This window comes from Taudactylus pleione, unplaced genomic scaffold (assembly GCF_031769625.1).
Source record: "Taudactylus pleione unplaced genomic scaffold, aTauple2 ptg000055l, whole genome shotgun sequence".
Classification (NCBI taxonomy): domain Eukaryota; kingdom Metazoa; phylum Chordata; class Amphibia; order Anura; family Myobatrachidae; genus Taudactylus; species Taudactylus pleione.
Window position 1 is genome coordinate 536,640 of NW_028284457.1, and position 15,255 is coordinate 551,894.

Consider the following 15,255-nt stretch of genomic DNA (forward strand, 5'->3'; position numbering starts at 1 on the left):
CAGCGATTCCCGGCAGCCCGATAGTTCTGGAAATACCGATCGTCGCTAAGGTAAGTAATAACTAACCTAACCTACCCCCCTAACTCTAACCCTCCTTAGGGGTGCCTAACCCTAACCTCCCCAAGTGCCTAACCCTAATCCCCCCAGTAAGTGCCTAACCCTAACCTCCCGCTTCCCCGCTGCCTAACCCTAAGTCCCCCTCGGGGGTGCCTAACCCTAACCATCCCTGCCCCTAGCCTAACCCTCCCGGGGGGGGTGCCTAACCCTAAGCTAACCCGGGGGGGCTAAACCTATGGGATATGGGAGACTCAACCTGTACTTGCATTGTGTATATTTTCTAGAAGAGAGGTCAGAGAATAAGTTCTGCGTGTGAGATGTGTCTGAAATAACCCCCAAGACTCTTCCTTTGGGTCAGTTAATTTCTTTCCCAGTATCTACTAAACCATGGACTCATTTATCAATAGATTTATCATCAAGCTGTCACTTTCAAAGTATTTAACACTCATACCTCTTTTCCACCAAAACCCGGGTTTGACCTGGGTTTTTATACATGGTTCCAACCCAGGTCAGACACCGTTTGCACAGCACAATCGATCTGGGTTATTCTCAAGACAGCCCTGTACACACTGAACCCGGGTCTGCCCTGCTAAACTTGTAAAGTCATAAAACGTGGGAGGTGACTGCTCGCAACCACCAATCAGCTCATCTTAGGCATGACCCAGGTTGGATAACCCGGGTCACGCAGTTTACACTGCACCATTACCCAGGTCCATCCTGGGTCCAACCCTGGTAGCTACCTGGGTTGAATTGCCGGGTCACTTGACCCAGGTTATTTTTCAGGGACCCTTTTACACTGAGTTGCGACCTGGGTAGACCCAGCAATAACCCTGGTTTTTTGCTCAGGTGTAAAAGGGGTATAATTGTTTAGAATGTAAGCTCCTATGAGCAGGGCCCTCTACCCTCTTGTGCTTCTCCTTACTCTACCTTCATCTACTTCTTACTCTCTACCAGGGCACCTAACACTTGGTTGCTTTGCAGAATAGCTTATCTGGGTGTTATGGTCGCGAATGTAGCAATGTATCCATTGTCCTGTATCGTATTGTACTGTACTGTAAGTCACTGTAAATCAACCTGTTTATGTACTTGGTAAGGCGCTGCGGAACACTTGTGGTGCCATATAAATAAATGATAATAATAACTGTATGATCGTAGATAATTCAGTAAAATTAGCCATTTTGTGCCCCATGCCAGATCATTTTCTGCTAAAGTACTTGTCTCACTTTTCAATCAGCACATTATCAAATAACACAGTATTCACATAAATAGATGATTCCAGTTCACTTTCAGATTGTTAAGAGCCTCGTTTGCTCTAACTTGGGGATTGATTATCTTTCACTTCTGCATATCAACTTCAGTTTTGGATTTGCAAGATTGCTGTTGGATTAATTAAGCAGAATTTGCTTGTACTAATCTACTGGGGATGTAGTTACCATCCGGGTGGTCGGAATGCCGGAGCTCAGAATCCCGACAGCAGTCGGAACCTTGATGATAAGTATATGGGTTAAGGGGAGGGTTAGAGACATGGGGGGAGGGTTAGGTTAGCATACTTACCTTCAAGGTGTCAGGATTCTGCCTGTCGGGATGCTGCTGTCAGTATTCTAACCGTCGGCATCCCGACCGCCGGGATCCCGTACCCAACCCATCTATTGGTATATCACTGTCTTCTAGGTTTATGGACATCATTTTGTAATCTGCGAACATCTAATATTCCTTAAAGCGAGAAACAAGTATGCTATAAAATTCACTCTTTTCTGACAAACTGTTTTTCAAGTTTAAGCAGTTTGCCGATTGACACAGTATGCACTTCTTTAACATTAAAGTTGAAGATAAGGCCTGGCTGTCCACAAATACCAGGTTACGCAGCTCTTGGGCATGTTATGAACTAAATAAATAGGACGCTGCCAGATTATTACTAGTCTGCCTTATCTTAATTTGACATCTGACTGAATGTTGGACTACGTATTATTTATTGTCAACTGTCCTGACCTCCGCATGGATATTTCTAATTGCCAACTGCCGTTACCTTGCTGGATGTTGGACATGGTTCATCCTCACCTATGTAGGTACCTGCATTTATTTATGAGTATATATAGCCTTAGTTACTACCCCAGTGTCTCCCAAATCGCAGTTCCTAGAAGACGACTACTACTGGACCTGGGGGCAACTGTGCAGAGGTGAACATATCCAGCACCAAGGGAAAGGGAGCTTCTGTACAGTAGGTGAAGACCACAATTTTGTCTGGTTCTACAGGTTCATTCTAGGTGTCACATATAGTTATAGCAAATAATCACAATAGGAGTGATGCACGTGGTCTCTTGCTTATTTTTCTTTTTAAATAATGAAATATACAATAATAATAATAATAATAATAATAATAATAATAATAATAAATCAGCAGCATCAAACATCTAGCTCCATAGTGTTAACGCTAGGCTGTTTTAGCGGGGGTGCCCGCGCCCATAGTGATTTAAAGTGCAAATGTATATTAAAAATTGCAAATATACAATGACGTACAATCTCAATTTAGTATTATGTAAGCCAGATATTTTAAGTCACTATAAAAAAAATTAACACTAAGTAAAGGGATATATTATATAAAGTAATAAAACAATTTTCCACATTCTGCAACTAGCTTTATTGACACAATGATAAATGTCAGGAAATAAAGACAAGTTAAATCTTCCACTCATGTATATGTTTTTTGTAAACAAAATAATAATACATGTATATTCTCCCTGTTCATCTGTTACTTCCACTATGGCATTTATACATGTGTTTATATTTTCTAATTTATAACCAGAATATTTATATTCCATAATACAGGGGAAAGTTTATTAAAGTAAAATATAGCTTTAAATAAGAATGCAATACACTTACAGTATAATTCACAGCATTGAGTATCACATGAAAAGCAGATGAATGTCCTTAGCGGATCAGCAAATCATCTGGAAAGCGATTTCTATCAGCAGCTGCAGGCAGGGAAAAGCTGAGCCATTTGGCATCGTAGAGACAGCTTCTTCAGGGGCGAATTGGGAGCGTGTTGATTGAAAGTCTTCACAAGGAGCTCTAACCAATTATGTATCAACAAATTGCCACCACCCGTGGCCCATTATAACAACAAGTACATATACGTACAAATCAGTACATTTAAACCACATAAAAAGATTACATGTAGATCACCGGGAAGGTTCCAGTTCAATTTGCAAGAAAATATAAAAATTATATATGGTAAACAAAAATGACTTTAAGGCCTACTGGAATAGTAAACAAAGAACTGATGACATACAGCCAATAGATAAACATAAGCGTTCTGCCATTGTAGACATACATCCAAAAGGCATCCAGTATGTAATGGAACATCTATTTATTATGTAAATATATGCAGAGAAATCATGAACCAAAAATATTGTATACAACTATGGGCCATATTCAATTTGTTTCGCAAGCCGGACTTTTTGCCTACATTGCGTATTTGAGCCGCAGAAACTTATCGTACGCGTACCCTTGATTTGCCCTATTCAATTCCAAAAAACACGAAAACGGCGACACGCGAAGTCAGAACAGGCAAAAAGTGATGCCAGAATCGGGGAAATCAGCCTGAACCCCCAAAAAGATGCAGAAACATTGGGGATCAATGTAGTAGTGCCCGTTTAGCCGTAATACAACTGTTTGGGGTACTTAGGTTTGCACAATTGCCACTGATTAGCGCCTTTGCACAAGTGGTGAAGAATGGCATAAAGCAGTATTTTTTGTGGAATTTTCTGTCAAATTTGGGGTACCTGAGAATGGGTGCTAGCATCTTTTAATGTCTCTAAAGTACCGTTTTAATAAATGCAAATTTCGACCCTCATAAAAGCACCTGCAATCCCCCAAACACTTGACCTCTTCTTAGTGCACCCTCAGAACCTTATTTCGCTAGTTTGCGAACTTGTCCCCACACTGCTTTTTCACCTCCAAATTCAAAGTACTTTTTTGGGGTGTTAATTTTTTTTTTTTGTCGCAGTTGGCCATTGGGGGGCTGTCCCAAAGGTTCTGAGTAGTTTCCCCACCTTTGCACCCCAACACCACATTTTGCACTTCTTTTCTCCTGCTATTCAGAGGCGAATCTTTTTCGCCTATTACATTGCATTGACTTTCCTCATACGCGAAAAGCGGATGGAATTACATACGGAGATACGTTTCAGACAGGCGAAAAGTCGCAATCGGCGATACTTTTTCGTGATTCTCGGCTTTTCGCTTCTAATTGAGTACGACCCTATAACTGATATAATTACATAAGCCATATCTATATGCATTTTGAAAGTGTAGCTACAGTATGCCTATGTATCTAACTTACAAAATTTCCAAGAGGTTGTCTGCTTCCACATTGGCTTACTTGCCCCACTTCCTCTATACCAGGGATAGGGAACCTCTGGCCCACGGGCCATATCAGGCTCGGGCAGCTGTGACTCTCTCCCCCATGGGATCCCCATAAATCCCGAGATTTAGCCCCAAAAAGTCAGGGATTTCAGGACTGCATCCTATGCAGCTGCACAGTCACTGAAGTCCCTGCATGACAAGCTGCCCGGGCCGTGACTTTTGAACGGCTATGCGGCAGCGGTGTCGTCGTCCCCAGAATACCCAACACAGGAGGTGGCATGTCCCTTTACCCTGCAGGTCAGCGTCTCCTCCTATCCCGGCGTGAAGGCGCCCCTGGAGGTCACTCAGATCTTCCTTGAGCAGGAAAAATAGCATTGTGATTTCAAATTATTAAATCTCTATCAGAGAATTATTGTGAGAAATAAACTAACTTCTCCACGCCTACAGTTACATATTTTAGCCACCAACGTCCCTGACTCAATCTTTTGTTTACCCACTTCCCTGTGGTGTTAGATTGTGTATAGACTTGAAGAAAAGTCCTTAAATTTCATTCTATTAGCTCCATGTTTGGGTTATAAAATATAAGTGGATGGCTGAATTTTGTTTCATATAAAAAGTGTCTCAAGCTGCGTATCCACTAGACGATAAACAGGACGATTTGAATGATAAATTATATCGTTCATCATCCGCAATGTTGTCCAGTGGATATGCCGTCATCGTCCAGCGATGCACGCTCCCGCTGATCGTTGGCATCTTTCATCGCCCGTACTTGCAGGGCAACCTGACAATATCGTGGATGATATAGTTCATTGTGGGTGCTCAATGTCGTTAATGACATTGAGCACATCACTGGCAGGGGAACACTAGACGATATCACTCATGGAGCATATTGTCTATTGGATACCCGCCTTTAGGCCAAGTACACATGTAGATGGTCGGGGCGATTTCCCTTTGCCCCAGACCATCACAGATTGGCCGTACACACTACACGATTTAATGATTGAGGGAACTATACCTTGTGCAGTCTTTCATTAAAATTTACAGCCGCATACATGACAGTGATTGCAAAATACGCGCTATATACTGAGCTAAAGGGAGTAAGGGACCCAGTTTTCAAAAATGAGCAGCAGAGTCTCCTCACCTAATCGCCACCTGAGACCACCGCAGGGATCTCTGAGGTGGAGCTAAGCTGCCATTTCCAGCAGCTACCGTTCCCCGATACCCAGAGCCGCAAGAGCTGACAGTTTGACTATGTGCACCAACCTCCATCCTCAGGTGTGCATCAAGGTGACGCCGGATCCCCCCCCCCCACCTCGACTCCCGGGCCTGATTCTCTGTGTGTCAGGCCCCAGCCCGAACTCACCATGTCGGGCCAGAGCATCACGGACCACATCAGGATTGTCTTTAAGACCACCACGAGATCATGGGCACCAAGAAGAAGCACCTGGACTGTGAGTAGCTGCTCTCCGGGGCCACACCTGTGTTAACCTTTGCCCAGTGCTTATGGGCTCGGAGTATTACCTGGAGCTGACAGTGTGTGCTGGGGCATTCCTTTGCTGTGCAGTGCCAGGGTGGTGCCAGTGTGTTGTGGTGCCGTACTGTGTGGTACATGGGTTACCAGGGTGAGCTGAGGCCCCTTGTGTTGTACCAGGTGTTCTCCATTGTGTTGTGGGATCCTTATTTTTGCCCAAGTGGTGTCACTACGTGGTGGGATCTTTCTTTGTGGTGCCAGTGTGTGGTGAGACCCTGCTCTGTGGTGCCAGTGTGTGGTGAGACCCTGCTCAACAGTGCCAGGGTGGAGCTATTGTGTGGTGGGAGCCTTCTGTGCGGTGCCAGGGTGCTGCCAGTGTGTGGTGGGAGCGTTCTGTGCAGTGCCAGTGAAAGCTCCTAACCCCTTCCTTGCCCCCCCAGTACTGCGACAGTTGCTATCTACCCTTGCCCCCTCCCTTTACCCAGCACTGCCTGCCCCTAGCACCCTCCTTGCCCCCCAGTACTGTCCTAACTGCTGTCTACACTTACCCCCTTCCTACCCACCCCACAGCACTGCATGCCCTTACTCCCCTCTACCCCCAACTTCTCCCTGCCTTTACCCTCAGCTCTACCCCAACTGCTGCTTGACCTTAACCCCGTCCACCCCAACTGCTGCCTGCCCTCAGTCCCCATAATATTTTATTGGACTCAAAAACAGTGGAGTAGGAACCCAATTTTTGAAAGTGAGGGGTCCCTGGGACCCATAATTTATTTTGCTCTGCATGATCACTGCACGATATCGTTTGATTGATCGTGCAGCACGTTCGATCAAGCGATCTCGTATGTCATCCGCTGGAGCGCGAAATTGTGCATTCACGTTAGATGATATGCACAATTTGTCTTCCGCTTCTTTGTCTTAACGTGCCGGTATAACGCTTCCTGCTTTACCGAGGCGAAGCAGGAAGCACTAACGATGAGATGTATTAACATCTCATCGGCCAGAGAGGGGGAGCGTTAACTCCCCCTTCCGGTGATCCCTGCCTGAGGACATAGCGCATCAGCCTAGTGCTGATGCGCTGTGTCTCAGTCCCAGCCGGCTCCAATGAGCATGCACGGGATCTTGCAAGCATCGCGAGATCCCACGTGCAGCTGTCCCTGCTGTGGGGATAGGGCATCGCCAGGCTGTAGCTGTCCATAGCGACAGCTACAGCGGGCCGAACGGTCAGGCGATCTGACCGTTCATACATGCCCTGCCGATTGCCACTGCTATCTTGTAGATAGCAGCGCCCCTGTCATTTACCACGAAGACCTCCGGTCATACATCGGTTAGAAGCGGTATCAGCGCACATAACGTGCACGGATACCGCTTCTGCGCTTCTTACATCTCCCCCATTGGCCAATCAATTGATCGGCCAATATATAGTGTGCCCGCCGGCCACTGTGTACCAGCGATATGTCGGTGAACAACATCGTTTACAGACATATCACATCGGCTATGCTGCAAAGTCGATGGCAGCTCTATCTACAGATATATCTGTCCATCGTACTGTGTATGCGGGCGGTCACACCACCAGGAGGGAGGGTGCAAAATGACCCCCTGCCAGCAGGACCTGCGATGACAGATGATGTTCAGTGTGTATGAACAACTATCATCTGCAGGTATGACTGCAGATCACTCGATATGTAGACATTTTTTAGGTGAGTACCCAGCTTTAATCTCAGTAATAAAATTTAATCAATACTGTACATTTAAAAGGAACACCTATATTAAATAACATTATAAGCAAGCAAGGACTGGGGATGGCTAGTGAAGGTGCAGAGGGCTCTTAGGGGTATCAAAAAGAATTAGGCATAACTGAAGTTGTACCTGCTGTATGATGTTAGACTTCCTTATACAAATACTTTATATAACGGCAATGGCAAAGTGTCATCTTAACTATATAAGCTCTCCAAAACACTGACAATATTGATAGTTCATTTATAAAAAATATTAAACTGGGTTGTGCAATTCAGGACAGACAGGATTTTATAGTTACTATTCCCATGTAGCAATGGGGTATGGAGTCAAATCATGCCCAGCGATTTATAAAAATGATCATTTGTGGAAGATCTCTGGGCCTGATTCAGACCCAAACGCCTACCGTCTGGGTCCGGGCCCACTGACATCACTAGTGATGTCAGTGGGAGTGATTTTGGCTTGCGGTCACCGAGATCCTACCGCAGGGTCTCGTCGCAAGCCCGATGGTCGCGACCATCTTTTTGGCCGCTCGCATATGCTGTGGGTGGTCACCCACAGCTATGCGAGCGGCCAGAAGGCCGCTCCAACTTTAGGTAGGAGGGCCCTGATTCAGAGCGAGCGCTCTGGTCAGAGCGTCCGGCTCTGAATCAGGCCCTCTGTTCCCAGTGCATTCAAAAACAGGAAGACAACTAAAGTACGCTCATTGGTCTATTAAATGAATTAGCAAGCAGGGATGTTACGCAGCATAATCACCATCATCTGTGGCTTAGAGGGTGCTCTCTGGCAACATCCATATGTTAGAAAGCATTGTCTGTCTGGACAGCAGCCCGCAAGTTGGGACGCAGACGTCACCTTTTTACAGGAAACGCATCTGACTGATTCTGAACATCCGAAACTTTCTATGTTAGGGCAACACATTTTGGCTTTTTCCTCGTTTAATTCAAAATCACGCAGAGTCGCCATACTAGTACGAAAATCTATTCCTATTAAGATTGCTCAGCAGAGGTCGGACCCAAATGGGCGGTATAGGTGCGTACACACTACACGATATGCTCCCTGAGCGATATCGTGTAGTGTGTCCCCGGCAGGCTGTGCTCAATGTCATTCATGACATTGAGCACAGCCGCTGAGTGATATCATTAACGATATCGTTCAGCGCCTGGCTCTCTCCCCCATTCCCCAACATGCAGCAACCTGACGAGGTCGTCAGATTGTGCTGCATGTTCAGGCGATGGACAATGTCGGAAACGACCAGCGGGAGTACGCATCGCTGGTCGTTTCCGACATAAAAGTGCACGATTTGTGTACGATTACGATGTCGTAGTCATGCAGTCGCTCAGTAATATCGCCCAGTGTGTACCCACCATATGACTTAGTCACAGCTGAACTTTACCGAATGTCATACACCTTCTGTAATATATATGCCCCAACTATCTATAACGGCTCATTTATTACCTCTCTAGTCAGCTTGCTATATCCATACTTAGACACACAACTTATATTAGGAGGAGACTTTAGCCTTCTTGCCTCACATCTTATGGACCACCAATCTAACACTGCCAGTCCCTATAGACAACGAAAAATAGGTATTCACCATATTATGCAACAATTACAATTGGTTGACATCTGGCGTCTTCAACACCCTATTGACAAAAACTTTACATTTTTTTCAACCCCACATTCTACATTCTCCAGAATAGATAATTTTTTACCCTCCGCCCTTTTAGCGTCTAGAATTCCTACCTCTAGTATTGAAACTTTAAGTCTGACTGACCACGCCTTGATATGGTTTACGCTCCGACCTATTATATCATCAGGCAGTTGCAGACTATGGTGATTCCCCTCCTTTTTAGCCTCATCTAATAAATTCAAAGATATATTGCAGACGGTTTGGAATGATTATGCCTTCTCTAATTCTCAACATCTTGATGACCCCTCTCTATACTGGCAATCTGTGAAAGCGGTGCTCAGGGGGAGGATACTGTCTTTTGTCTCACACAACAACAGGAACCAGTCGGAGAAAACTCAGTCGGCTCAGGCTGCTTTGACTCAGGCCTACATGACTTTTCAACAAACTCCCTCGCCCCCAAATAGACGACGGTTTGAGGAATGTAAGTTAACCTTTGACGCACTGATGCAGGTAGGTGATCGAAAAGTTCATAATAGCAAATACACATTTCACATGCATAGCAACAAGAATGGCAGACTTTAATCTAACTTACTTTGTGGAGAGAGTATTAGTTCTGCCATTTTGGCCTTAATTGATGACAAGGGCTTCCTGCATACTGAAGGCCCAGCCATTTTAGATATACTTCATTCTTTTTACTCTAAGCTATATACTCAGGGGCATATTGATAATGCAAATATACAGATTTTTTGGGACAAAATTATCCTTCCACAATTGACAGATTATCAACGATTCATTCTAACCCAACCCATAACTGAATTAGAAGTAACTACAGCCATTAAGGGTCTTAAGCCATGTAAATCCCCGGGCCCTGATGGCTATTCTGGAGAATTTTACAAAATTCTCCAATCTTCAGTAACTACCCCCCTAAAAAATCTCTACAACTCCATTCTCTCTGGCAATCCCCAGCTTGCCTATTTCAAGGATGCTATCATAAAGGTATTACCTAAACCGGATAGAGATCCAACCTTGCCTGCTTCTTATCGCCCAATATCACTATTAAACGTAGACTACAAACTATTTACAAAGATAATAGCAGAGCGGTTTAAATTAGTGGTACCTTCCTTGGTACATCCAGATCAAACTGGCTTCATTTGGGGACGTAGTGCAGTCTCCAATATTCACAAGGTTCTCGCCATATTACAACATTTGGAAGAAATACATGAGAGTGCTCTTAATATCCTTCTCTCACTTGACGCAGAGAAGGCTTTTGACCTCGTAGTGTGGGATCATCTGTGTGAATCTCTGCATAGATTTGGCTTTCCTTGTCAAATTATAACCCTTATTCAGTTACTGAATTCATCTTCCAACTCCTGCATCATGGCTAATTTCTTATCAGCTCCATTCCTAATTCAAAGAGGTACCAGACAAGGCTGCCCCCTATCCCCGTTATTATTCGCTCTTGCCTTAGAACCCCTGGCTTTTACCCTTAGGACCAACTCATTATTTCATGGAATACGAGTGGGTAGAGTGGAGTCGAAGCTCTCTTTGTATGCTGATGATATGCTCCTGTTTATTTCAAAACCTACACTATCTGTAGCCGCAGTACTGGACGAAATTTCCTGTTTCAGTTCTTTTACAGGATATAAAATTAATATCGAAAAATCTGAGGTTTTACCACTGACACGACCCGAGTTGCTGCATCGGTGTTCTACTATTTCTACTATCTTTCAGGTTGCTAATTCCAGATTAAAATATCTGGGTATCTTTATCACGCCTTCTATAAATCATATTTACACAGCTAATTTCCCGCAAATTATTGAAAAAATTATACAAAAAACCCAGCAATGGATGACCCTTTCACTGTTGGGAAGAGTTGCAGTAATTAAGGGGGTACTATTTCCAAAACTGGATTATCCTCTCCAGATGCTCCCCATGTTCTTAACTGGTTCAGATACAGCAAAATGTACATCGGCCTTCCAGCGATTTATCTGGAATTGTAAAAAACCAAGAATAGCCAGAAATAGACTGCTATACAATAAAGATAGAGGAGGCCTAGGTCTACCAGATATTCAGACCTATTCCTATGCAGCAGCGTTCAGATACATCTCCGACTGGTTCCTGTCGTAATCACATTTTACTAATCTTCAATTGGAGGAGGCATTGTTCTTTCCCTTTTCGCCAGCGGCCCTTTTGCATATTCCTCGCGCAAAGCTTACTATAGGAATCACCCACAGTATTTTCTTTATGGATACCTATAAAGCCTGGTCCGCTATAAACAAACGTCTGGGCTCAAACCCACATCTTACTAAATACATACCTCTTTGGGGTAACCCAGATTTTCCACCATCCCTCACAATATCCCATTACAAGTCGTGGAAACAAAAAGGGATTGCGGCTATCAGAAACATTTTTAACCCCGGAGGCAATCTTTATTCCATCCAACAAGTGAAGGATATTTATGATATTCCTAACTCACAATTTTTCTTATACCTACAAACTAGACACTATATCAACAGTAATAAAATACCTTCTAGTTCATATGCATCACTACTAGCCCCATCTATCCCTTCCCCTCTATACTCTCTTTTCACGTTGGTCTCTAGCAACAAGTATAAACTTAAATACTTATACAATGATTTGCTATCTAATAATGTATTGGGTTTGTGGAAACGAGTCTGGTCGTCTTGGCACCAAGATTTTCCAGATTTCAACTTTTTAGAACATGTTATGACTTTATTCCCGTCTACTATGAAATGGCTCAGCGCGGCTAAACTGCAGGAAACTCATGTTAAGTTTGTGAATAGAGCGTATATCTCCCAAGCACAACGAAGTCATATGCTCCCAGGTGAATCGAGCAAGTGCCCAAAATGTCATGCAACCTCAGGAAACTTTTTACATAATATTTAGCAGTGTCCTAGAATAAAGAAGTTTTGTTATAAAGTTCACACTTTTATTACTCAGATTGCTAGAGTTAAATTACCATTTTCTTGGGAAGCTTTACTTTTTGCTGATTTTACCTCTTGGTCGCCAATACTTATTTCCCCATTCTCACTGTGATGGTTACTCTAGCAAAGAAACATTTTGCAGAAATGGATATCTAGGGTTTAGAAATGCTTAGATTGGAATTACTCAACATTCTATATTATGACAGACGTATGGCGATGTTTGATATTGAAAAAGGTACCTGAACTATTTACCCGCTCAGCCTTATGAGCAGATTACAAAGGTGTTTGAAAATACCACATGGTTACCATCACGAAATATTCCTTGAACACATTATAAATGTGGAGGACATACCCTCCCCCTTCTTACCCTTCTCCTCCTTTTTGTCTTTTCTTACTTCTCACCAATTTCTTTAATTGAACTCAGTTATAAGATGTTTAGTTAAACTATATAAATTTTGAATAAAATAAAAATAGAGTTTGAGGAAAAAGGCAAATATACAATTTTGACTGTATAATTCATCTGTATTGTATTAACCAATCATAATTTTTGCCATGAATGTAATTCTATATATACACACTACTGTTTTTGTTTTGACCTCTTTGAATTCAATAAAAATTGTTTTTCAAAAAAAGAAAGCATTGTCTGCCTCAAAATAAGCACAACTTTAATTAATTTTGGCTCTAATGGAAAACAGTGCTGTGAAATCCGAAATTCAGGACTAGAGAGTGGCTTAAAAATAATCAGCTACAATTCCACATTGTCACCACTAATGAAGTCACCTAGGACCAGCAAAAAAAATAATATACCCGACTGACTGAACACAACAAGGCTTATACATTCCTAATATCCAGATGCCTATGAAGTTGGCCTTGCTAATACCATTCATTCTTCACAGAACACAAGTTCAGGTATATCAGTTAAGAATGGGCAATAACAACTGTGTGTGCCAGCAGCTCACGCATCAGACTGAGGACATGCATGTACCATAATCTCACGCATCAGACTGAGGACATGTATGTACCATAATCTCACGCATCAAACTGAGGGCATGTATGTACCAGCAGCTCACGCATCAGACTGAGGACATGTATGTACCAGCAGCTCACGCATCAGACTGAGGACATGTATGTACCAGCAGCTCACACATCAAACTGAGGACATGTATGTACCAGCAGCTCACACATCAAACTGAGGGCATGTATGTACCAGCAGCTCACGCATCAAACTGAGGGCATGTATGTACCAGCAACTCACGCATCAAACTGAGGGCATGTATGTACCAGAAGCTCACGCATCAAACTGAGGACATGTATGTAACAGCAGCTCACGCATCAAACTGAAATCATTTATGTACCACAACCAATGCACCCATTAGACTAAAGACATATAATGTACTACCAGCAGCGCACTAAATCTATCAGACTGATGAAATGTATGTACAAGCAGCTCACCCATTAGACTGAGAATATGTATGTACTACCAGCAGCACATATTGGCACAAGCTATATGCAGGAGATTGTTTCCGTGACCAACTTCCTCATCAGAGGCTTGTGTACAGAGGATAGCAGTATGCAATGGAGCTGATGGCTGTGGGATGTCAGGCATCATGTATTCCGTCCTGCACACATCTAGGAAACATGACTGACAGACAAATCGTACACAGAGATCCAGCATTATTCATTTAAGTATCTCCACGCAGATAATAGAGTAGCATTCTGTCAAGACATCTACGCGTCCAGGGCACAGATTACAAGGATGAGGGGCAGGTATAGAGTATGCCGCAGGCACATCCCGCACACACAGCTCCCTCTCTCCATATATACATAACATGGGGTGTATGCACAATGTATGATCCTGCCACATCGGGTTTTCAGTCAGCACACAGTGCCTGCACTCACCCATGCTGCTGCCTCCCGGTGTCGCTCTGCGGCTCCTGCTCTGCAATCTCTCGCCGGTCACGTGACTGCCGGGTGGCTGTGCCGCTGCTGGTAACGATATTGATGGTAAAGGTGATGGAGACCCTGGAGCCTCCCGATAGCCCGACACCCAGGTCTAATCCTCAAGACACCGCGAGAGCAGCCGCGCTCCCAGGCTCCGGGCGCAGAGGGGAGGGAGGAGGAAGAGGCGCGCGCCTGCGCACGCGGGACGAACGGTGCCGGGCTCGCGCCCCACCCAGCGCCTGCCGTGTGCTGACTGCTGAGTCCAATGTCCAGGCACCGGCACACAGACAGCAACCGATTCCAGGGTAACCCGTGCTGGGGCTGGGTGTGGTACACAGCACTGTCACCCGCCGGCAGTACCCGGCCTCATTACAGCTTTACGTTACAGAACAGTATATGACCGTTCAGCTTTTTATTGAGAAATGTTACAATAGTGTGTATCCCCCATGGTTTATGTGTCTGCTCCTGTGAATCAGAGACAGCACACCTTGTACACAAGCCACAAGTGCCCCATTTATTAACGAAGTTTGATACATATTTTGTTTATTATTGCAGTGATGCAAATGAATATGCCACTGATATTCATCATTACCCCTACAACGAGGTCCAGCGGCATCCTCCGCTCACCTGCTGGAAGCCTATCGCCGGAGATGGACTTTTATGTCATGCACATACGCTTCGGTCACTCCATCAGGGAAGGACTGCCGGGATTGGCGTCCCGGGCCCGGACAGACGGGGGCCTGCCCAAAATCCCAACCCATTGCTAACTGGCAGGGCCGTAACTAGTGTAGTGCGACCTGTGACAGGGCACCGCTGGGCAGGGGGAGCTGTTCGGGCCTGTTCATTTTCCTGTTTATTATCATTCTCACTTGTAGCTTCCTCTTGTTTTATCCCCAGCATCCTCTGGCCTCCCCTATCTCTTCCCTGGCCCTTCCCCATGAAGCCATGGCCCTTTTTCAGGTGCACTATCTTATATCCCTATTTAAAAAAAGGGGGGGGTGCCAATGCTCTCTCTGGCACAAGGCACCAAAAAGTCTAGTTACGGCTCTGCTCACTGGCACACCCGCTGCATGATGGCACCGGTGACAGCCGTGGAATACAGGTTTGAGTGG

General features: G+C 44.5%; 1 protein-coding gene across 2 annotated transcripts in view; it reads right to left on the bottom strand.

The window, feature by feature from the left end:
- The window catches only part of RAP1GDS1 (Rap1 GTPase-GDP dissociation stimulator 1), a 166,872-nt gene extending 152,435 nt beyond the window's left edge, over positions 1–14,437 (bottom strand). Inside the window, exon 1 of one of the 2 annotated variants that reach the window (XM_088464422.1) lies at positions 14,102–14,437. In XM_088464422.1, coding sequence (XP_088320548.1) covers positions 14,102–14,105 — 4 coding nt within the window. In that variant the 5' untranslated portion in view covers positions 14,106–14,437. The remainder of the gene's footprint in view (positions 1–14,101) is intronic. The other variant, XM_088464423.1, reaches the window with a different exon arrangement.
- Between the last annotated feature and the right edge of the window lie 818 nt (positions 14,438–15,255).